The sequence below is a fragment of the Brachyhypopomus gauderio genome, chromosome 5, assembly GCF_052324685.1.
Source record: "Brachyhypopomus gauderio isolate BG-103 chromosome 5, BGAUD_0.2, whole genome shotgun sequence".
Classification (NCBI taxonomy): domain Eukaryota; kingdom Metazoa; phylum Chordata; class Actinopteri; order Gymnotiformes; family Hypopomidae; genus Brachyhypopomus; species Brachyhypopomus gauderio.
Window position 1 is genome coordinate 26,870,147 of NC_135215.1, and position 25,000 is coordinate 26,895,146.

At 49.4% G+C, this 25,000-nt stretch overlaps 2 protein-coding genes and 2 long non-coding RNA genes across 7 annotated transcripts in view; 2 read left to right on the forward strand and 2 right to left on the reverse strand.

The window, feature by feature from the left end:
- LOC143514955 (uncharacterized) overlaps nt 1–4,793 on the reverse strand; it is a 10,899-nt gene extending 6,106 nt beyond the window's left edge. The window contains exons 1-3 of one of the 3 annotated variants that reach the window (XR_013130992.1): nt 3,514–4,793; nt 1,885–2,033; nt 559–648 (exon numbers count right to left, since the gene is read on the reverse strand). This is a non-coding gene — a long non-coding RNA (uncharacterized LOC143514955). Of the gene's footprint in view, nt 1–558; nt 649–1,884; nt 2,556–3,513 lie in introns of those variants that run through there. The other 2 variants (XR_013130991.1, XR_013130990.1) reach the window with 2 other exon arrangements.
- The window catches only part of LOC143514953 (ankyrin repeat and sterile alpha motif domain-containing protein 1B-like), a 98,911-nt gene extending 84,269 nt beyond the window's left edge, over nt 1–14,642 (forward strand). For both annotated transcript variants that reach the window (XM_077006781.1, XM_077006782.1), the window contains exons 12-13: nt 1–105; nt 14,182–14,642. The exon at nt 1–105 is cut by the window's left edge and continues 178 nt beyond it. In XM_077006781.1, the coding sequence (XP_076862896.1) occupies nt 1–105; nt 14,182–14,642 (566 nt within the window). The remainder of the gene's footprint in view (nt 106–14,181) is intronic.
- LOC143514956 (uncharacterized) lies at nt 6,601–15,763 on the reverse strand. Its single transcript, XR_013130993.1, has 3 exons — nt 15,505–15,763; nt 6,945–7,118; nt 6,601–6,865 (listed from the first exon to the last, which is right to left on the reverse strand). It is a non-coding gene; the product is annotated as an uncharacterized LOC143514956 (long non-coding RNA).
- The window catches only part of LOC143514954 (ankyrin repeat and sterile alpha motif domain-containing protein 1B-like), a 53,697-nt gene continuing 43,364 nt past the window's right edge, over nt 14,668–25,000 (forward strand). The window contains 4 exon segments of the mRNA XM_077006783.1: nt 14,668–14,856; nt 16,462–16,534; nt 18,381–18,487; nt 24,863–24,961. Of these exon segments, the coding sequence (XP_076862898.1) occupies nt 14,668–14,856; nt 16,462–16,534; nt 18,381–18,487; nt 24,863–24,961 (468 nt within the window).

The window sequence follows — 25,000 nt, forward strand, 5'->3', positions numbered from 1 at the left end:
CCCCGATCAGCCCCCCGATCAGCCCCCCGATCAGCCCCCCGAACAGCCCCCCGAACAGCCCAGCCAACTGCTCCACCGGCTCGGCGGAGGACTATGCCCTCAACGGTAAGAGAGCTGCCTACTGTTCACCCTCTCTACTCTTCAGACATCCTCTCGCACACACACACACACACACACACACACACACATGCACGCGCACGCACGCGCACACACAAACAAACATACACACGCACATATAAACACACACACATGCACGCATGCTCATGCATACACACACATACACACATGCACACAAAGACATGCAAACACAGACATTCACACACACGCATGCATACTCATGCATACAAACACACACAAACATACACACATACACACACACATACACAGGCCCACACACACAAACAAACAGACACACACACACATGCATACTCATTCTTACACACACACACACACACACACACACACACACACACGCATGCACACACACACACACATACACACACGCAAACACTGCATTTTTGACTGTCTCATCCAGGACTGAGTAACTATACTCTGAACCTGGTCTGTTGAGTCACGGGGAAGCTCAGTCCAGTGTAGCAGCAGATGAAGGCTCCTCCATGCTCCCCATCATCTTCCTCTCTTCACCAGCTGTAAATACCAGTGTGATGTTATAAATCACTGCAGTCTCCAGTGGTTTCCAAACTGTGCGAAAACACATTAGCAGATTAGCAGAAGCTTACAGTGGACTGCCACAGTTAAAGTGCTTCTTATAATCATAAATGCACCTTCACACGTCCACACTATTTGACATCTAGTGATTGAAAAACAAACACAAGTTCAGGTGAATGTGCCTGCATCTGATTAGCTGTGCACACAATGGCAAAAGAGAATTTCAACCGAGAGCATATAAATGAGATTTACCCTCACAATGCAGAACACTGTGTTTTCTTCACATGGCTACAAAACTGTACTTTGTGGTGGGTGGGAAATATGGAAAGTGTTACGAGATAGAGCCATCTTGTAACAAAGAAAATGGCTGAAATTCCAACAAGGTGTTACATCAATTTAAGACCAATTTTAACTGTAGCATTTTAATAATTTAAGGACAGCTTTATCTGTAAACTGCAATAGCGTGCTTGCACAAATACTCCGTTTGTCATTAAGGGAAGTGATAGGCAACTCGCTCAGAGTCGGTGGATGTGGTTATGAATGTTGTTTTGCTGTAGCTGTGTTTTAGTGCTGTCTTAGACACAGTGCTCTGGTTGTAGCTTGCTGGGTTCTGTAATTGGAGAGAGCTGATGTGGGCTTTGACTGTCGTCTGCTCTGCTGCAGACAGAACAGCTGCGGTAGTCTTCCTTCACTGATGGTCTAAGGAGCACCTTCTCTACAGAGATATGCTAATGTATGCGGGAGCTCTCCCATCCGATTGGCTGCCTGTGACAGCAGTGATCTGCCCAGATCCAGCGCTAAAGCTTTGTTTGTCACAGAGTGACTCCTGCTGCTCTGAATGACTCCACAGCAGCTGCATGCATAATTCATGTATCAGACCCGCTTCAGATGACAAAACGCCATATTAGAGCGTTGTGCTGCCATATTAGAGCGTTGTGCTGCCTCTCTGCTCACGTAAACACAATCAGTGAGTATTCAATTACGCTTCACTGACTGCTGTGGCTGTTGTAGCATGGCCACTGTGCCAACAGAAGGTGATGGCAGACTATGTATTATGTATTATGTACTATTTGATGATGTGTTTTCAGCAAGGATGACAGCATATTCATGTCTGCGATGCATGTGCGTGCTTGGTAACGCATGAAGAGGTGCTTGGTTACTTTGTTTTATGTGTCACTTCCTGTGTGTCACTTCCTTGGGACCCTCCCCGACTACCTGTGGGCAAGTGTGCTGTTGATGCTGTTTCCATGGCAATGTGATTCCTGTTTCCATAGTGTGGGAGTCGGGACAGACGCGTTTGTGGTGATGGGTTTCCGGCAGCCTCCAGTCAGTGGTCCTGCCTGAACACTGTCTGGCACCCTCCTCTGCGTGTAAACAAGAGGGATGATCACAGACAGAAAGAAGGAGTGAGCAATAGAGAGAGATGGAGAGACAGAAAAGAACAGAGAGAGAGAAAAAGAAGAAGAAGTAGAGGAAGAGACTATTTTTAAGAGTAGCTGAAATGTTCCACTTTTACAAAGTCACTTTAAAAGGTCATGTGATAGCAATGGTCCCGAGAACTGTGTCGTGTCACGTGTTGTATCGGCACCCATTCCTGCTGAGGGTGGTGTTACCTTCCTCCCTGCCTCTTAGTCCATCACTGTATTCTACCTTCCCCGTTTCAGCACACGACTGTGTGCTAATCACCAGCACAGTTCCTAATGCTGGCATCCAGGTTTATCATCGTCTGAACCCAGCTGTCTTTGATAGCATCCGATGTGGGATCCATGGAGAGGAACTGTGTCACTTTACTTCTCAGAACCTTCTCAGAACCTTCTCAGAACCATTCAGACTTTGCAAGCTGACAGAGAGGGTTCCTCCTGAACCAAGGCCACGTGGGGGCAACCCCTGACCCTTACCCCCTGACCCTTACCCTAACGAGCTTAAACCACAGAAACCTGACCCTTACCCTAACGAGCTTAAACCACAGAAACCTGACCATTACCTTAATACACAATCATGATCGTGATGCTGAGCTCAGAGGGACAGGGTGGGTTAAGTGGTGCTGAACATCTGTCTATGGTGGGGAGAGTGTTTCCACAGACCAACATCAGGGCATCTTTGTGTTTAAAAAATAAATACATTCTAAAAAAATACAGTTCATCCAACTCTCAACCAAGTCACCCAGAATGACGGTTGTCCCAAATGGGTCGTTCTGTTTGGAAAGGAACGGAGAAAGAATGGAAAACTTTGTTTACAGTAATGACAATTTTCTCTTGTTTGGTGCCATTCTAAGTGTTTCAGACTTACACTTAAATAAAGATCCTTTCTGAGATCTGTTGAATTTTTAATCCACCAGAATAATCTAATCTTCCCACCATATTATCTCACCCTGGCTATGTACAGCCGCCACACTTAACACACCCCTGTGCTCACTCCTCAACCCCGTAGCCTCCACAGCACCCCTCACGCGCTGACCCATCTACCGCTGCACCTGGAGAAGCGGCCCGCTCAGGCCAGCCCTCTCCATGGCCAGAACCAGGGGGCCAAGGAGTCATGTGTGTCTGCGGGACCATGGCACCATGGGAACCCGCTGCAGTGACATGGTCGTGTTTGGTCTAGCGGTGTAACCTCCGCTAACACCTGGTGACACAAAGCCCCTCCCCCGACAAACTGGGATTCATGAATTCCTGCCACCTAAGAAATATCCCTCGCGTTATGGTTAATGGCAGTTGCCAGAGCAACAACATAACTGATCCTTATATAGGAAATAAACAGAGGAGAGCGAGGTAGAGAGAGCGATTCAGAGAGATGAACACACACACAGATCTATTCCTGGATTTGATGCCAACTGAGAGTGAAGACCTTGAACAAAAGGAGAGCGGTGTCTTTACTGGGCGCCTGTCACCTCCGTCTCAGATCTGCTGCCTGGCACTGACCCTGTGTTTCTGCTCCATCTGGGACACAATCGGGAGCTCGCAGCTACAGGTGACATCACTTCCTGAGTATAAATGACATCACGCCTTGCCCATCCCCTCCTGTTTGTTAGTGTTTCGTGTCATTGAGCAGGTCTCCATTGTTGCATGGGATTGCACAGAAAGATCAGCCAGAGCACGAAATGAAATGAAATGCACTTCGTTAATAACAGCTGCCAGTCTGTCATTTGCTGTACAAAGCACTTCCTGCTGTTTAGCAGGCTCGTTTATCCCAGCCGACCCACAAACACACTGGAACGGGAATTAGGAGGGTTTACAGCTCATTACGGTGTCGTCCTGCTGCTGGGGCGGATTCTCGCCTGCTCCAGAGCTAAATGCTAAATTCTCACATGGCCTCCAGACCCTCTGCTTTGCCTGAAATCCACCGGCTCCCCACCCTGAGCTACAAGCAGTTAGCCTCCTGTTAGCGCACACCGCCGGCTCTCTGGGCTGGCTTGGGTTGGCGAGGGCCATGCACAGAGAGAGCAGAGAGGTGGCCCTCGCAGGAGGGGAGAGGTAGGTGGCAACCTGCATGGTGGTGCCATGAAAGGAAGTCAGCCCTTCCATTTCAAAGGCAAGTGACCTTTGGCGCAGAGACATGAAAAGCTAGGCAGGTTTTTGCTCCATGGACCACACTAGACCAATTCTAGGTCCAGGGTAGGCCCTCTCCAGAGGTCCAGGGTAGGCCCTCTCCAGAGGTCCAGGGTGGGCCCTCTCCAGGGGTCCAGGGTAGGCCCTCTCCAGAGGTCCAGGGTAGGCCCTCTCCAGAGGTCCAGGGTAGGCCCTCTCCAGAGGTCCAGGGTGGGCCCTCTCCAGAGGTCCAGGGTGGGCCCTCTCCAGGGGTCCAGGGTAGGCCCTCTCCAGAGGTCCAGGGTAGGCCCTCTCCAGAGGTCCAGGGTGGGCCCTGCTGTGCTGTCATCCCCACCCACCCACTCACACTTTGAGTACAGACTCCTCCATCTCTCCAGCAAATCCATGTAGGCTCCTCCCTCTCTCCAGCAGGTTCATGTAGGCTCCTCCCTCTCTCTCTCCAGCAAATCCATGTAGGCTCCTCCCTCTCTCTCTCCAGCAAATCCATGTAGGCTCCTCCCTCTCTCCAGCAGGTTCATGTAGGCTCCTCCCTCTCTCTCTCCAGCAAATCCATGTAGGCTCCTCCCTCTCTCCAGCAGGTTCATGTAGGCCCCTCCCTCTCTCTAGCAGGTCCATGCAGCAGCCATCTAGCACAACAACTGACCATGCTTGCTGCTGTGGAAATGATCACACACACACACACACAAAGTAAAGGGAGCACATGAATTTAGTTTCACAACTCTGATTGCCCAGGGTAGAGAGGGAGAGACACAGGGGGAGAGAAAGACAGTGGAGAAGAGAGACAGTGAGAAACAGGCACGATTACTTGCCAAGAAATTACATATTACACATTATAACTCTGGATATGGACCTCAGGCCTTCAGAGTCTGTTTCCTTACAAGGAGGCACACGTTCCTCGCAGGTGTGCGGGAGAATGAGAGTGTAGAGTGCAGCGAAGGCGTTTTGCGAGTTTAAGCGCTGATCAGAGTCCCCGGGTACGGATCCACTAACACGGCCCCAGCCCTGCGAGATAAGCCTGGATTGACAGCTCAGATATTGTTCTGGTTTTTTAATATGTGGGAGTGAAGTGGGAGATCGAAAATGAAACTGGATTATTTCAAACGCTGTACCGACCCTGTCATCCCTCAACACCCCCTTCCCCCCCGCATTTCCAACGGTGTAACCCGAACCACGCTGCCGTGCCTTTATGACAGAGGACTGGAGGGTGGACGCCGCCCCGTGGCCCCGCCTGTCTGTCAGAGGCTCCGCCCCTCCCTCTCCGCTTGCTGACTCTGACTGGGGCGCTTGCTCTATTTTTGGCAGCAAATGGCTGCAGTTTGATACGGCACAGCACACATTTGTTAACAAGCAATTAAACATGCGGCCTATAATCCCATGACGGAGTGGGCCATCCATTTGCGCCTGTGGATAGAGAGGAGGAAGAACCTCTCTCACCTCGCTCTCCTCCACCCACATCCTCTCTTTGCTTTCCTTTTCTTTGTCTTCCTGTGTTTGTGTCTCTATCAGTCTCGTCTTTCGTGTTGTCTCATCCGCAAGTCTCTCTGTCCCTCTTCCTCATGTCCCGTCTCTCTGCTGGTAGTGTAGCTCTTTCAGGTGTAATGAACACACAGCCATGTCTCTCCACGCTGTGTTCTGTGAGCTGCTGCTTTAATGAGATTACTCTGAGCTCACACAACTTAGAGAGAAGTGCTTATCAACATACCTATCACTCTCTCGCTCTAGAAGTGTCTCTTACATGATAAGACAAGTGTATGCGCATGTGTGTGCGTGTGTGTATGCGTGTGTGTGTGTGTGTGTGTGTGTGTGTGTGTGTGTGTGTGTGTGTGTGTGTGGGTTTGTGGATGGGTGGGTACAGTGCGTGCACATATGGGAATATGAAGTGTCACTCCACAGATCAAATACTCTAGAATGCTGTGTGGTTCAACAGAAGCCTATCGGCTCTCCTAGCAGTGTGTGTGTGTGCTGAGAGGTGGAGCTGTAGGGGTGGAGCAGTTAGAACCTCTCACCTGGAAGAAAACATTCCTCCTGAGCCCAATCTTCCACACCAGTTGCTCTTTGACTTTGCTTCTCCTTTCCTAAGGTAAGACCACACTCAGGCAGAGGGGCGGGGAAGTGGGAGGGGCCAACTGATGCTCCGCATCTGGCCCTTCAATGCAGAGATGTCAATTTTTTGGGGGGGAGAGTGAGATTTGACTTTATTCAGAAATCGTTAGTGTTGCTTCAGTATCTGAGCCCTGCTGGGCCCTGGATCAATCGACCAATTCTAGCTCCTGCTATCTCTCTCTCTCCCTTTTCCTCTCTCTCTATCTTCCTCTTGCTCCCTTTCCCCCCTCTCTCTCCCACTCTCTCTCTCCCTTTTTTTCACTCTCTCTCCCCCTCTGTCCCCTTCTCTCTTTCCCTCCCTTGCTCCTGCGTCTCTGATTGTGTGTTTGTGTGCGTGCTAATAGCTTTCTGCCTTTATCTCTTAACCGCTCTGATGATCCCAACTGTTTATTGTCATTTAAGGTGATGTCATGTGCACATAACTGGGAGGACATTTGGTAATACTGGTTGGTGTTGGTTGGGTACCATCAAGTCAACTCTAGCACTCACAAAGCAGTGGAGCTGTCCACATGGTGTTGTAGTGCTAACGTGTTCAGCCCTGATCAGCCCTGAGGAAAACATCAAATGTGTTTTTATTACATTGATTTTCTCTCATGAGAAGTGCAGTCATCTGGAGGCTTTGGTCACCTTGTACTCCCTGGTGGTTCGCAGCGTTTGAAGGGGTCTGTTTCCTTTACGTTAGACAGTCTACATCTTTGACGGTGAATGTTGCCCTACCGTGGGCTGTCAGATCAGTGAGGGCTTACCACTCTGGCTGGCTGTGCTGGGAGCTGTGGGCTGTGGCGTTTCCCTGGGCATCTGCTGGAATCAAGGAAGACATGCTTAATGACCTTTGACCTACAGATTGATTTTAATGGAGCTGCTACTGCTCCGCCCCCTTTTCTTTCTCTGTCCCTCTCTCTGTGTCTGTATCTCTTTCTTGCTCTCTCTTTCTCTCTCTCCCCCCCTCTCTCCCGCTCTCCCTCTCTCTCATCCCCCTTTTCTAGCTCTGTTCTCTCTTTCTCCCTCTCTGTCCTGTCCTCTTCTCCAACTCTCTTTTGTGAAGGCCAAGTGCTTTCAGCCCAAGGCTTGAGGAAGCCTGGGAGCTGTTACCATGACAACTGAATGTCACCTGTTTTGGCTACAGCTGCAGAGAGAGAGAGAGAGAGACAGACAGAGAGAGAGAGAGAGAGAGAGAGAGAGAGAGAGAGAGAGAGAGAGAGAGAGAGAGAGAGAGAGAGAGAGAACCACATGGAAAAGTCAAGGGGAAAGAGGTGGCAATTGGACAACATGTAAAGGGCAGTTCTATACCCCTGTACTCTATACCCCTGTACTCTATACCCCTGTACACTATACCCTGTACACTATATCCCTGTACTCTATACTCCTGAACACTATACCCCTGTACTCTATACCCCTGTACTCTATACTCCTGAACAGTATACCCCTGTACTTTATACCTCTGTACTTTATACCCCTGTACTCTATACCCCTGTACACAATACCTCTGTACTCCATACCCCTGTACTCTATACCTCTGTACTCCATACCCCTGTACTCTATACCATATACTTTATACCCCTGTACTCCATACCCCAGTACTCTATACCCCTGTACTCCTTACCCCTGTACTCTACACATCTGTACACTATACCCTGTACTCTATACCCCTGTACTCCATTCCCCTGCACACTATGCCCCTGTAGTATATACCCCTATATTCTATACCCCTGTACTCCATACCCATGTACTCTATACATCTGTACACTATACCCCTGTACTCCATTCCCCTGTACACTATACCCCTGTACTCCATACCCCTATATTCTATACCCCTGTACTCTATACCCCTGTACTCCATACCCATGTACTCTATACCCCTGTACTCTATACCCCTGTACTCTATACCCCTGTACACTATACCCTGTACTCTATACCCCTGTACTCTATACCCCTGTACACTATACCCTGTACTATGTACCTCTGCACTATATACCTCTGTACTCTATACACCTGTACACTATACCCTGTACTCTATACCCCTGTACTCTATACCCCATGTACTCTATACATCTGTACACTATACCCTGTACTCTATACCCCTGTACTCCATTCCCCTGTACTATATACCCCTGTATATTATACCCTGTACTATATACCCCTGTACACTATACCCCTGTACTCTATACACCTGTACTCCATACCCCTGTACTCTATACATCTGTACTCTATACCCCTGTACTCCATTCCCCTGTACCCTATACCCCTGTACTCCATACCCCTGTACTCTATACCCCTGTACTCCATACCCCTGTACTTTATACATCTGTACACTATACCCTGTACTCTATACCCCTGTACTTCATTCCCCTGTACACTATAGCCCTGTACTCTATACCCCTATATTCTATACCCCTGTACTCTATACCCCTGTACTCCATACCCATGTACTCTATACCCCTGTACTCTATACCCCTGGGCACTATACCCTGTACTCTATACCCCTGTACTCTATACCCCTGTACACTATACCCTGTACTATATACCTCTGCACTATATACCCCTGTACTCTATACACCTGTACACTATACCCTGTACTCTATACCCCTGTACTCCATTCCCCTGTACACTATACCCTGTACTATATACCCCTGTACACTATACCCCTGTACTCTATACACCTGTACTCCATACCCCTGTACTCTATACATCTGTACACTATAACCTGTACTCTATACCCCTGTACTCTATACCCCTGTACTCCATTCCCCTGTACACTATACCCTGTACTATATACCCCTGTACACTATACCCCTGTACTCTATACACCTGTACTCCATACCCCTGTACTCTATACATCTGTACACTATAACCTGTACTCTATACCCCTGTACTCCATACCCATGTACTCTATACCCCTGTACTCTATACCCCTGTACTCTATACCCCTGGGCACTATACCCTGTACTCTATACCCCTGTACTCTATACCCCTGTACACTATACCCTGTACTATATACCTCTGCACTATATACCCCTGTACTCTATACACCTGTACACTATACCCTGTACTCTATACCCCTGTACTCCATTCCCCTGTACACTATACCCTGTACTATATACCCCTGTACACTATACCCCTGTACTCTATACACCTGTACTCCATACCCCTGTACTCTATACATCTGTACACTATAACCTGTACTCTATACCCCTGTACTCCATTCCCCTGTACTATATACCCCTGTACATTATACCCTGTACTATATACCCCTGTACTCTATCCACCTGTACTCCATACCCCTGTACTCTATACATCTGTACACTATACCCTGTACTCTATACCCCTGTACTCCATTCCCCTGTACACTATACCCTGTACTCTATACCCCTGTACACTATACCCCTGTACTCCATACCCCTATACTCCATACCCCTGTACACTATACATCTGTACACTATACCCCTGTACACTATACCCAGTACTCCATACCCCTGTACTCCATACCCCTGTACTCCATACTCCTGTACTCTATACCCCTGTACACTATACCCTGTAGTTTATACCCCTTTGTACTTTATACTACTTTGTACACTATATCTCTATACTCTGTAAACTATACCTTGTGCTCTATACCCCAGTACTCTATACCTCTATACTATATACCCCTGTATTCTATACTTTATGCTCCTGTACTCTATACCTCTATACCAGGGGTCGGCAACCTATGGCACGTGTGCCACCGTTGGCACGCCGAGGCATAATCACTGGCACGCGACATGCTGGACTAGCATCAGCAAAAAAAATGATAAATTAATATAAATTATTATATTAATGGATTATACTTTCGCGAGTGACCGTAGCGATAGTTTATACTTGGCGATCGATCACGATATAATACTTAATTTGTGTCCACCCCCCCCCCCCCCCCCCCCGCTCCAATTTTATTTGTTGATAGTGGCACACTCATTGACTAGACATGTTAAAGTCGGAACTCCATGTCTCAAAGGTTGCCGATCCCTGCTCTATACTCTATACCCCTGTATTCTATACCTCTATACTCTATACCCCTGTACTATATAACTCTATACTCTATACCACTGTATTCTATACCTTTGTACTCTATACCTCTATACTATATACCTCTGTACTCTATACCTTTGTACTCTATAACCCTCTACCCTATACCTCTATATCCCTGTACTCTATAACCCTCTACCCTATACCCCTGTACTCTATACCTCTATACTCTATACCCCTTTATCCTATACCTTTGTACTCTATAACCCTCTACCCTATACCTCTATATCCCTGTACGCTATACTTTTAAACCCCTATACTCTATACCTCTATACTCTATACCCCTGTACACTATACCCTGTACACTATACCTCGATACTTTATACCCTTTACCCTATACCTCTATACCCCTGTACCCTATATTTCTATACCCCTATATTCTATACCTCTATACTCTATACTCCTGTACTATATACTCTTACTATTCCCCTGTATTATATACCTCTTCACTCTATAACCCATACTCTATACCCCTGTACTCTATACCTCTATTCTCTATAGTCTTGTACTCTATAACCCTTAACTCTGTACCCCTGAACTCTATACACTGTACTCTATACCGCTGTACTCATTAACCCTGTACCCTATACTTCTATATTTCTATACTCTATACCACTGTAACCTATACCTCTATACCCCTGTACTCTATACTTTTATACTCTACACTCCTGTACCCTATACCTCTATATCCCTGTACTCTATACCCCTTTACTCTAAACCCCAGTACTTTCTCTCTCTCTCTCTTTCTCTCTCACTCACTCTCTCTTCCTCTAACCAGTTCTGATCAATGTCAGCAGACCTGAGAAGAAAAGGCATGCTTTGTAGTTCGTTTCTTCAGGATCTCACCAGGTTTCACAATCCTGTCTTTGTAAAATGCACGGCAGGCCTAACCTCACACAGGCCTGGTTTCAGGAACAGCTCTCGCCAATCCTAACCACTCCTCTTCCTGCTCACCAGTGTATGCAAAGAGCTTGAGGTCATCAAACTCATTCATCATGACACACAGACATTGCTCCCCGGACATTTTCTGCACACTGATACATCTAGATACTTCTATACATCTACATTTGATAGATCTACTAGAATTATTGTGTTGTTCCACTGTGGACATTTGAGAGACACTGTGGGTCTGGCTGTATCAGGGATCTTTATGGATCAGTAATGATTCATAATATTAATAATCTCTCAATATTCTAAAAGGCGAGTGCAACAATTCTACACTCACACTACATGTCCTCCCAACCGAGTCGCCATCTGATTTTTCTATGAGACGGAACGAATGTGTCGGCCCTCTGTCTGATGTCCAGGTGTAGCGTTGGCATGTTCCTCACGTCCTCTCGCTAACACGCCGGTGGGAGCCACTCTGTCGCCGGGTCACGTCCGGATGAGAGCTGGCCGAACTCTCAGCAGCGCTGCCAAGCCCGCGCTTCCTGTCCGGAGCTGTGGGAGGTCGCGCTGAGTTCACTGCTCGGACCTCCGTGCGGAGCTCCGTCTGCAACTCCGGGCTACGTTCAAAGTGGTGACTACCTTTTGCTCCTTCTGCAGGGAATGTTCTGTGTTTTTGTTTCTCCTGTAGTCCAAGGATAAGATACAGAACTAAGGTCAAGAGCTTCATCTGTTCTGGTGGTGTGCTTGTAACACAGCTCAAACAGCACTGGCATCAGACTACACTTTAAATGAACTCTCTCCTGTGTCCACCTCGTATATATCTCTCTTTCTCTCTTCCTCTTCTTCTTCTTTTTCTCTCTCTCTTTCTCCCTGAGACAGCAAGGGTGCAGTTCCATCTCTATGTGCGGTGCCTGACAGGTACTCTGACACTCACCGCATGGTCAGCGAGTCGTGCATCTGTGGACCCTCCTCACCGCTCTGCCTCCTGTATGGCAGGTTCTCCTGCCTCCTTGCTCAAGGCTCATAGAGCGTGCTGAGACGTGTCCACATTCGCCCACCGGCCCCATCGTTTATCACCAACAACAGGAGAAGTGTATAACACCGATTATTATATTACAGTGGGACCTGTTGAAGGGTAGGATATATAGGGCAGCAAGTGAACAGTGAATGTTTCTGAGTTGCAGTGATTAGTAGCTACTAAAACTGGTCTGAGGAAGAACATGTGCGGAACTGGTGCCAGGGTCACGGGCACCCACACCTCCCTATGGGGGGCAAACGCTAGCCCATCTAGACTAATCCCACAGAACAACTGTACTGAGAGGTACAGGGACATCCAGGGATGAAGCAGCACCAGGATGCACTATGGGATAAAGGCAAGATGGTGGAGGCTGTGTGACATTCTGGGCAGTGTTGTGCTGAGAAAGCCTGACAACCATGTGGATTTTGACACCTACCACCTACCTAGAAATTGTTGCAGACCAAGTACACCCCTTTCTTGGCAACAGTATTCATGGAAGTGACCTCTTTCAGCAGGATAATGTGTTCTGCCACACTGAAGGAATTGTGTGAGGAACATGACAAAGTTCAAGGTGTTAACTTTACCTCCAAATTACCCAAATTCCTCAGTTAATTTGTGCATCTGTGGGATGAGCTGGAAAAAAAGTCCAATCCACCTTGCAGATTAAAGGTTTAAAGGACCTGCTGCTACTGTCTTGGAGCCAGATACCAGAGGACACCTTCAGAGGTCAGAGGTCAGATATGTTCCTGCTACACCAAATGGACTTCACAATATCGAGGAGGCAGTTTTAATGTTTCGACTGATCAGTATATGTGTGTATATTATGGCACATATACATACAAAACCACTGCACATGGTTATTGACGTAAGTAGTGTATGTCTTGACAGATTGGTGAAACGATTGACTTTGGGCTGTTCTAACTATCCATTTGAATCCTCCATCCCTTGCACCATGTAGCACCGCAATTCCAAATCTCCACTACACGTACCTAATGGCTCCTCATTGTAATCGCTCCACATGGAGGTCCTCACATGGACCTGGAGGCCTGTTGTTCTGCATTTCTGTCACACATGTCTTGGGACAATTGCCAATGCTTCTGTGCGGCGTGTCGGAATGACGGCCCCAGAGTGCCGTTGGCTTCGCTTGCTCCTCGTTTTGGCTCCCCTCACACCCCATCTCAGTGAGGTGTGACTGGCAAACGCCGTGCTCCGATAGTCCGATCGGCATAACCCTGATGAATAAGAACTGACGAAGTGTTCTTGGGAACTGTGCACGGTCGCGTTTCGCGCTGCCAACAATAGCAGGACTGCCGTTAGCGGTGAATGGAAGCTGCAGTGGATGTGCGTGGATGCTTTCGGCGTGCGCCACGACTGGGCGACCCTGAGATGGCATGCAGACGATGTACGAACGAGATTTGAATGAGGTTCGGCGTGCCTCTGCCAGGCATCCTTGATAAGAGCCTGCAGACACAGACACTTTTATGGGCTCTGGAGTGAAGGTCCAGGGCTCCATCAAAGGTATCAGGGGAACAGAGGACACCTGAGAGGACACCGGAGAGGACACCCGTGCACACAGACCCACACGCAAGCAAACGCGATATTTTCTCACTCCATCAGACAGACACAGTGGCCAGACGCCTGAGGCTTTGTTTAGGAGCTCATCACTTGGCCTTGGATCTGTCTTTGCTTGCGTGTACACGCAATAACACACATACACCGTTCCAAGAAAATGTTGTGTAAATGGAGTTTTTTTAAGTCCTTTTTTTAAAACTAATGCATATTCATGGTATTGCATATTCATGTTCATGTGAATGCATAAATATAATGTCTGCATGTGTGTGTGTGTGTGTGTGTGTGTGTGTGTGTGTGTGTGTGTGTGTGTGTATGTGTGTGTTTCAGATGAGGTGGTGGAGCACAGAGATAACGGTGTGTTGAGAGACGAGCGTAGGGACAGTCACGTCCCTGAGCAGTTTGCCGGCCTCCTCCACGGCTCGTCCCCCGCCTGTGAGTCCCCGGACAACCCCTTCCAGCTGTACACCAGGGTCCGCCAGCTCCCAGAGCCTCCGCAGCAGCACGGCAACCTGCTCCGTGCCCCCGACCCCCGCCGGGCTATTCCCCCGCACCCCCGCACCCGCCCCCACGCCTGCCCCCGTGCCCGCCCACGCGCCCACCCCCGCACCCACCCCTGTGCCCAACCCCGTGCCGGCCTCTGGAGAGGTCAAGCCTCAGGTGGTCTACCGCACCATCTTCCACACGCGGGTCAACCAGAACCGGGGAGCGGGTCTGGGCGGCCGGAGCCAGGCGGAGCCTGGGGAGGTGCGGGGAGGCGCGCCGGGCCCCCCCGCCCTTGCGCCGTGTGAGGAGAGAGCGTGCACCCTCGGCAGGATGCGCCCCACACCCCGCCCCGCCCGGGACCTCCGTCTATCCAGAAATTTCTCCAAGTCAGACTCCGACCTGGCAGCACCGTCGCCCGGTGATGAGGACCAGTGGATTGGGCGGGGACAGAGCAGTCCAGGGAGGGGCAGCCCCTCCAGACTGGAGCGTACGCCCTCTTTCACGGCTGAGTGGGAGGAGGTAATAACGCTTGTTGTATTGCAGTTTCAAAATGATTTTGCATTTAAAAATGCATGCATGTAAATTTTACACTTTCTTTTCAGGCAAGTGTAATTGAACCATGTTAAATGCAAAATGTGGGGACATTTGATAAAAAAAAAAATTGACCTGATTAACCAAAGAAATGTAGTCCCTACAGTCCCTAAATTATGGGGATGTTTTGAATAATGAAGTAATGCATTTTGGTCATGTTATATAAAAAAAAAGCCATTAAACCACAACGAATGTGGGATGGAGCAAATTTAACGTTTGTGTCTGTGAAAGTCGTCTTGTTTTGGACTCGATCACTTTTTCACATGGCCCCAGACATAACACGATAGCAGCAGAGAAAAGTCAGAATTTGCGCATGCGTGTGTAGAGCAGAAACACAGAGCTGCGGCCTCCCCAGAGCGTCTGGCCAGACTGACAGCTGCTGCCGTGCCCACATTTGCCAAGCTGCACTTTGAAGACGAGGCTGGGTACGAACAGGGGCTCGTCCTGGATGGGGTCCAGACACCGTGCAGCCGGTGCCGACCTCTGACTACTCAGATGCGGAGATCCGGTCGGGAGAGCTCACTGTGGGCTAATGCTTCAGTGGCACCATTCAGAGTATTTTGGTCTGTATTGTACCTGTGCAGCTGTTTGATCCTCTGAGATGAAATGGCAGGCAAGCGGCAGGGTTCGGAAGAATGTCTCGTCTGCTTTCAAAGGCAGGACTGCGTCTGTGTGGTGCAACCAGGCAGACGCATGAAGGGTCTCACTGAAACGAGGTTTCCTCACTCTGCTCTTTCTCTTAAAACTGTTTCCGCTCCTCAGGTAATTATCAAGCTTTTCATGAGCTGTGTCAGGAATAAGACTCCAGACACGTGTGTGTGCACACACACACTCACCAAAGTCCATTTCCTATGACCCCCCCCCCCCCCCCCCCCCCCCCCCCCCCTTCCCCACTCCATAGTGCTCCACAGGAACTGGCACTGGGTCCAGAGTCAGGAATGAGGGCTGGGGGTGCAGTTCAGAGGAGGAAGGCTGTGCTTCTCCTCAGGCCTTACTGGCACACCAAGGGTGTGGCCTGGGGCAGCAGGCTCCTCCCTCACCCCGACGGGATATGCTGGCTCCTCCCTCACCCCTGATGGGACACGTTGGCTCCTCCCTCAGCCCTGACGAGACACGCAGGCTCCTCCCTCACCCCTAACGGGATAGGTTCATGGACATCTATTAGTTTGACTCTGCCATGAACTTGCGCATATTGGGTCGTGTTGAACCACTGATAGAGCTCCTCCCTCAACCCTCCCCTGGTGCTTTTTCATTCGCTCAGCTTTTAGCCAATAATTCCCATGTCTTTCTGAATGTAATTACAGGCACTGGAGGGAGGGGAGGGGAGGGGAAGCAGGGATGGTTTGGGTTGGATTAAATAAGGGAATATGAGAATTAGCCAGTGTGAGCAGGCAGGTGAGGGACCTTCTTTGGGGCAGGGGGCAGGGTCTTAGGGTACAGAAACAGGTGCAGAGTACTGTGGAAAGTTGAGCCTTACCACACTGCCCATCTGTTCCTTCCTTTCTCTTGTCTGTTCTCTTCCTTTCTCTGTAGATTGATAAGATAATGAGTTCCATTGGCGCTGGAATTGGGACGGAACTCGAAGAAAACAGGGACGAGCCTTCAGGTGTGTGTTTCTGCATCTACACTTGGGTCTGCGTTTGTGTGTGTTCATGCGTAGACGTGTACAGAGATGTGTATGCACATATGGGTGTGTGTGCCTGTGTGACATGGACACATGCGTGTTTATGTCCAGAAGGGGTGTCGCGTGGATGTCTACATGCGAGCGGCCAGCTGCCCAGGCTACGTGTGTAAGGCTGTCAGCCTTCACTGCTGTGGAAGGCTTCCCTTTAGCTCTGTCAAAGTAGGCAGCGTTTTGAGATGTAACTATGGTTACTGTAGGCTCTTCTCCTCACCACTGCTGTGCAGCATTCTTAATGGGGAGACAGGGACAGCAGGTAGATAGGTGACATATAGAGGGGACACGAGGACAGGAAGTGGATAAGTGGAATACAGAGGGGAGACAGGGACAGGAAGTGGAAAGGTGACATATAGAGCGGACACAAGGACAGGAAGTGGATAGGTGGAATACAGAGAAGTTCCTCTGGATGTCCTGGATGTCTCTTCTCCCCTCTCCTCCCTTCTTACCTCCTCCCTTTTACTCCCCTATCCTACCCTACCCTCTCTTCTCCTCCCCTCCCATTTCCTCTCCTCTCCTCTCTGAAATGGACCCTAACGGCATTATGCACTGAGAAATCCTGTTTATGTTGCCGTTCCACCAACGCTCACGAACACCCACAGCTTCTGTTGTGTGTGTGTGTGTGTGTGTGTGTGTGTGTGTGTGTGTGTGTGTGTGTGTGTGTGTGTGTGTGTGTACGTGTGTGTGTGTACGTGTGTGTGTGTGTGTGTGTGTGTCTGTGTGTGTGTGTGTGTGTGTGCGTGTGTGTGTGCGTGTGTGTGCGTGTGCGTGTGTGTGTGTGTGTGTGTGTGTGTGTGTGTGTGGGAGGGAGTAGCAGTAGCTTTACACTCAGACAAAGAGGCTAGGGCTGATCTGATGGCTATTATCAGCAGCGTGAGGTACAGCAAGAGAGAGTGAGAGAAAGACAGAAGAGGAAGGGGGGGAGGGAGAAAGAGTCAGAGCGGGAGAGAGATAGAGTCAAGGAGAGAGTGAGAGTCAGGGAGAGAGAGTCAGGGGGAAAAGAGTCAGGGAGAGAGAGTGAGATTCGGGAGAGAGGGAGAGAGATAGAGAGACAGATAGAGAGCCAGAGAGAGAGAGAGAGAGAGAGCGGGGGAGCGCAGAGGAGCGGGCTGCAGAAGCATACAGATGAGTGTGGGAGTAGTTGATAAAGAGCATTCTACCAGGCAAGCTGCGTGCTCTTCTCTCTCTCTCTTTCTCTCTCTCCCTCTCTATCTCTCTCACACACACACACAGGCACGCGCACGCACATGCTCCCCCCCACACACGTGCGCGCGCCCAGCGCAGCGAGCCAGTGAGAGCAACAGCTGAGCAGTAGAGGAGCGAGCGCGTGGTGTCTGGGACTCTCCTCTCTGCGTGGACGGGATTTCCGCGCCTCGGCGTGTCCGCCTGCCGAAGCCGCCTGCCTCTCCTCACCTGCGGACCCTGACCTCCCACGGCTGCGCGCGGGACTCCTGCTCTCCCTCTCCCCTTCTCCATCTCTCCCTTCCTCCCTCCCCCGGCGTGCTCTCTCTCTCTCTCTTTCCCTCTTCTGCTTCTATCTCTCCCATCTCTGCCTCCTTCTGCTATCCTTTATCCCCGTTTTTTCACTCTTCCTCACTCCTCACCCCCCTCCCCCCCCTCCCTCCCTCCCCTGGCGCGAGCATGGCGGGTTCCTTCGACAGCCACTTTGCGCGGAACATGATGTGGCAGTGTCAGCTCTCGCAGCCGGACTGCCGCTGCTACCGCGTGGACGGCTACTCGCTGCTCAAACGCCTTCCTCTGCACCCCCTGATAGGGCCGCGGTGTCCGGCACAGTCCGTGGGACAGTGGCTCGACAGCATCGGCCTGGTGCAGTACGAGAACCACCTGCTGGCCAACGGCTTCGACAACGTACAGTTTATGGTGAGTGACGCCAACCTCCCCCCAGCCGGGGGTATCTCCTCTTCCGCTGTCTCCTCCCCCCACACACACTGTCCGTCACCCTCCGCTCGTCCAGCCTCTGTTTTGCTCATCTCGTCTGTGCTTCCTGTGGTTCAGCCTTTCCACCTGCAGGGCGGCGGTAGCGGGCTTGTTACCCTGTAACTCCGAGTGCTTGTGTGTGTTGAGTCTGCATCTCTGCTTGTGGCTGTGGGTCCTGAGCTCCTCGTGGAACAGGCGCGAGTGTAGCGTGGCAACAGCTACAGGCCACAACACACACAACGCAAACGCTTGTACAGCACATAAACACCAGCTTAGTCGCTCAATGATGCATGAAGTGTTCAGAGCAGATGTTTCAGAGTGGGTGTGTTCAGAGTGGGTGTGTTCAGAGTGGGTGAATTCAGAGTTGGTGTGTTCAGAGTAGATAAGTTCAGAGTGGGTGAATTCAGAGTTGGTGTGTTCAGAGTAGATATGTTCAGAGTGGGTGTGTTCAGAGTAGATATGTTCAGAGTGGATGTATTCAGAGTGGGTGTGTTCAGAGTAGATATGTTCAGAGTGGGTGTGTTCAGAGTATATGTGTTCAGAGTGGGTGTGTCTGTGCTGAGTCTCCTGTATGTGGCTTGTTGTTATGTGCCAAAGTGTACAGCTCCCATAACATTCATTCAGTCCACAGGCAACATTTGTGCAAGGAATTCATAATCATTTTATGTTCCACAACCCATTGCTAGTTCATGTGTTGAGGGAACCCCCCCCCCCCCCCCCTTAGAGTGATCCCCCCCCCCATTAGAGTGATCTGTAGGAGATCCCCCTCAGCACCATGCGAGCTCCTCCCCTCTCTAGCAGCGTACGAGACCCAGACGACAGTCTCTCCTCTGGGTTGGCACAAACAGGAGACAATCTGGGCTTTTTGAAACGGATTCCTTTATGGCCTGATGTTCTGATGCTTTGTGGGATTCACTGACATGCTGCCCATGAGATAAGACTGCAGCTGCCAACCAACTCTGACTGAAAACCCAAGACAGGCCACAGCAACGGGCCACGGCGACGGGCCACAGCAATGGGGCAACCAGCACTCGGATTAGCTGTAGCTGAGGCATTGCACTTAATGTTGTCCTCTGAGTCTCCTACACATTTTAAGAAAAAGAAAGAAAGAAAGAAAGAAAGAAAGAAAGAAAGAAAGAAAGAAAGAAAGAAAGAAAGAAAGAAAGTACAAGTGATCTTTTTCTTTGCTCGCAGTCTGACAGGCCCAGTGCACCATGACAGAGAAGGTGAGTGAATGTGATAAGTTGGGGACATTTGGACTCAGATAACACTGCTTAGTTGTTCTCTGGATGCAGAATGGTTGTGTTTTCACATGACCTCTTCCTGATCACCTTCACCCTGCCCTAAAGGCTGTCTTCTATCTGTGGGTAAAGTCAGACCCTTTGAGCAGTTTTGAGCAGTTTTGGGGGAGACTAATGTAGCAGCCTTGCTTCAGTCACCGTAGTGACAGTATGAGAGGGAGCTCAGGTGTGTTTTTCCAGGTGCACTGTCAGCGTTAGGGGTTTAACTTTTCAGCTTATGCCATGCAACACAGCAATGTGAAAATAAGATTTTTCTCGTTCATTCTCAATCTTGCAAAGTGAAGAAGTAAATACTTATGAATATTCATGGAAAGTGAAAGATAGCGAAAGCCCACACTAGAGCTTGAACTGAACCTTTTCAGAGGCAGAGATGTTATTTTTAGTGCCGACTGAAATAGCCAAAGTTCATAGGTAATAAAAGTCACACAGACATATGGGATTTGTAGTTTATAAAGGACAATGAGCACCACCACTGAATGTGAGAGTTTTGGATGGAAGCCATTGTGTGCAGGAGTGTAAGCAGATCTCACGGCGGTTCTGGGTGTGAGAGGAACATCGCTGTTGCCGCTTGCTGACGGATTCTGATCGCTTAGCTCTCCTAGCTCTGACCTGCGTCTGTTCCTGCGGTTGCCGAGGCAACTGCAGTGCGAGTGGGCCGAATGTATTGCGCCACAGTAGAAAAAAAAAAAAAACTGTCCTACTCCACAGTCGCTACGCAGGCGCCACTCCTCCTTGTTCCGTTTACATAAACATTCACGCTTGTCTTCGTCATTGTTGCTTTCCTTTTATATTTTAAAATGTTATTTTATTCACTATTTTATTTAGCAGGAACAATACCATCAATGAACGCCAGCTTTATGGGGGGGGACTGGGGGGGGGGGGGTTGTGTATGCTGCTTATCCAGGACTGCGTGTTGATGTGAGTGTTGTTGTTGTGATGGCCACGTCTTGAATGGAGCGCTGTGAATTCAGCCCACACTCCCACGTCTAATGAGACGGAGAGCGGTGGAAGGACCTGCAGTGGCCTCCAAGCTTGGGCAGGAATTTAAGGGCATGAAATCACATTTCTCTGCACATGCACTCGGGCTTTAAAGGGCAGCTCAGCGGGGAAGATGCCTCCGTCCTCTAAGAAAGCTGAAATGAATGTGCCCTTACAGAAGAGTTTCATGAAGTGGCTTTCTGCTGTCTCTTACTCTGCCTATGCTGTTATCAGAGATCAGAGACCAGGATGGCTGAGTGGTTAAGGCATTGGACGCATGTCTGCATGGGTTCGATCTCCACTCCTGGTAGTGTTATTAGAGTCGAAAACAGAGCAGTCTAAGTCAACAGATGATGGTCTGTCAATAGAGCTGTAATTCAGAGGCACATGACCCTGTCCTGGGAGGCGATAGTGTACAGTTAACGTCTGCTTGTTTCAGACCGTCTCTGCCAGGAGTTCCTGTGTGCAGTAAACCTCTCCATCACGTTTGAATTTTTAAAACTTGGCAATCTGTTTTTTGCACTGTTGCATGATGAACTGCGTTACCCACATAGTCGCAGCCCGTTTGTGGTGAACACAAGATGCACTTGCCTGCAGTTTGAATGCTGTTGGGTCTGTTCAGGTCGTCGCGATGTTTTCAGACACTCGACTGGCACTTACAGGTTCCTGGGCTTTCCTGCAAGGCCATCAGCACAGCTCTGTGTGCACGCTGCGCGGTGGAGCGTTTTAGTGTTCAGCCATAACAGACATCTTCACTGATTATCATCAAGTCACAGGTCTGTACCTCTCTACTTCCCCAAGAATGAGCTGGGAAAAGAAAAGGTTTTTACCACTGTGAAACCAGCCATGCTGAACAGTAATGAAAAGGCTGAAGGTATTTGAGACTTGCCTACACCCACCAACACAAGCAAACACACAGACCCACACAAACACACACACACACACACACACACACACACACACACACACACACACACATTCCCGCACCTGCTGTATAGCAGTAGTTCATTGTTATGTAAGCCTGTGCTATCTACTAGCACCGGAGACATCCCCCCCTCCTTGCTGGTCTCTCCAAACCCATCCCTGCCTGCTCATTCCTGCCTAGCCCTTAGCACGGACGTCTACAGAGCTAGCACCTCTAGTAGGCCGTCGGAGGCGATTCATACTGAATGGGGGAGAGCCTGACGCTCAGAGGGAGTGCTCGGAGTGCAGAGACCGTGCCAGGTTTCACAACAGCCCGCCAGCACGGCTGATCCTAGATCAGTTTCAGGCCCAAATGTGAGGGGACGGGAAAACATCTAGTTAAGCAGTCCTGAAGCACCTGACCATCTCCCGGTTAGCATCATCACATGCATTGGGCTAATCTGGTACATGTTTAGGAAAGAACTCTCTTTTATGTGGTACATCGTGGTGTTTATTGCCATAGTTACTTGCCTAACTACTTGGTCAGGGTCTCTGATGTACTGCACGCTGATAAAAGGGTGGGGCTTGTCATTCAAGTCCATTTGAGATGACCTAGCTAGATGTCATTACCCTTTGGTTGAATAACACACCAAACACTCAATCTACATTCCACCCAACTCCTTCTTCCACCACACACAGCCTTGTAACATGGGAAGGACCATTGAGAAGTTGTGGTAGAGTTACTTCCACACACAGCTCTGTAACATGGGAAGAACCATAGAGAAGGTGTGGTAGAGTTACGTCCACACACAGCTCTGTAACATGGGAAGAACCGTAGAGAAGGTGTGGTAGAGTCACGTCCACACACAGCTCTGTAACATGGGAAGAACCGTAGAGAAGGTGTGGTAGAGTTACGTCCACACACAGCTCTGTAACATGGGAAGAACCATAGAGAAGGTGTGGTAGAGTTACGTCCACACACAGCTCTGTAACATGGGAAGAACCATAGAGAAGGTGTGGTAGAGTCACGTCCACACACAGCTCTGTAACATGGGAAGAACCATATAGAAGGTGTGGTAGAGTCACGTCCACACACAGCTCTGTAACATGGGAAGAACCATAGAGAAGGTGTGGTAGAGTTACGTCCACACACAGCTCTGTAACATGGGAAGAACCATAGAGAAGGTGTTGTAGAGTTACGTCCACACACAGCTCTGTAACATGGGAAGGACCGTAGAGAAGGTGTGGTAGAGTTACGTCCACACACAGCTCTGTAACATGGGAAGAACCATAGAGAAGGTGTGGTAGAGTTACGTCCACACACAGCTCTGTAACATGGGAAGAACCATAGAGAAGGTGTGGTAGAGTTACGTCCACACACAGCTCTGTAACATGGGAAGAACCGTAGAGAAGGTGTGGTAGAGTCACGTCCACACACAGCTCTGTAACATGGGAAGAACCGTAGAGAAGGTGTGGTAGAGTTACGTCCACACACAGCTCTGTAACATGGGAAGAACCATAGAGAAGGTGTGGTAGAGTTACGTCCACACACAGCTCTGTAACATGGGAAGAACCATAGAGAAGGTGTGGTAGAGTCACGTCCACACACAGCTCTGTAACATGGGAAGAACCATATAGAAGGTGTGGTAGAGTCACGTCCACACACAGCTCTGTAACATGGGAAGAACCATAGAGAAGGTGTGGTAGAGTTACGTCCACACACAGCTCTGTAACATGGGAAGAACCATAGAGAAGGTGTGGTAGAGTTACGTCCACACACAGCTCTGTAACATGGGAAGAACCGTAGAGAAGGTGTGGTAGAGTTACGTCCACACACAGCTCTGTAACATGGGAAGGACCGTAGAGAAGGTGTGGTAGAGTTACGTCCACACACAGCTCTGTAACATGGGAAGAACCATAGAGAAGGTGTGGTAGAGTCACGTCCACACACAGCTCTGTAACATGGGAAGAACCATAGAGAAGGTGTGGTAGAGTCACGTCCACACACAGCTCTGTAACATGGGAAGGACCGTAGAGAAGGTGTGGTAGAGTCACACCCATATGTTGTAGGATGAAGAGGACATTGAGAAAAGGGCTGTACTGTACTTTTGAATGGAGGAAGAAGCCAGCCCAGGTATTCATGTTCTTGGGCACCAACAACCAATCCAGTCTCCCCTCTGGGACACATTGCTTTGATCTGGTGTTGCTGACTGGAGCAGATGCTCAAGGTTCGTTTAATCAGCCTGAGAGGACCATCCATAAAGTGCCAGTTCTGTCTCTGAGGTTCTCCAACTTTATGTGTAGTAAGAACAGCATAGCTATTATCATCTTATCAGTCTCCACACCTGGGAGTTCACTCTGTCTGGCATTTAATCCCTTGGTCCAAAATGTTCTTTATTGCTTTTATTTGTTGCCTTTGTTTTGTTTGCGTATATGTGCACCCTTGCATATGTGCATGCCTGCATTAGGGTTCATGTAAATGTGTGCATGCTCAGATCTCTGTTGGATGCCAAGTTGATTGGCCTGATAGGAATTAAAGAAAGGTTATTAAAGGTGAATTAAAGAAAGGTCATTAAAGGTGAAACTCAGCATGAAGCAGTGGATTGATACTAGTGTGTGTGTGTGTGTGTGTATGAGTGTGTGTGTCTGTGTGTGTGTTGTGTGTGTCTGTGTGTGTGTTCATGCAAGTGTGTGTATGTGTGTGTGTGGGTGTGTGTGGGCAGGTGTAATGAGACCATCACTCTGTTGGATCTGGATCAATAACTGTGTGAGCCACCCTTGGCTATATCATCTGTCCACGTTAGATCTGTAGGCAGAATCTCACATTACTAGAACACTTCTGTTCCCAGATGCCTTGAGCACTTCACTTCTGTGTAGTTTGTTTTGGTGAACGTGCTGAGGGGGGTCCTGAGTGCAGTCAGTGTCGACCACAGCCCAGAGCCCCCTGCCCCAGAGCCCCGCCCAGAGCCCCGCCCAGAACTCCGCTCAGAACTATCCCATAAAGCAAGCTCATGCACGTTCTGCATGTCATTACTGTATTCTAGGACCAGTCACCTCCTTCATCGGTCTGTTGTAATTGAGTGATCTCTAATCTGCTGCGTGACGGACTGACTGAGGGCGGTATTTTGTCCTGCAGGGCAGTAATGTGGTGGAGGACCAGGACCTTCTGGAGATCGGGATCCTGAACTCGGCCCACAGACAGCGCCTCCTGCAGGCCATCCGCCTCCTGCCCAGAGTGAGTATACACACCTGTCTCAGAGAGCTCCCATAGTGC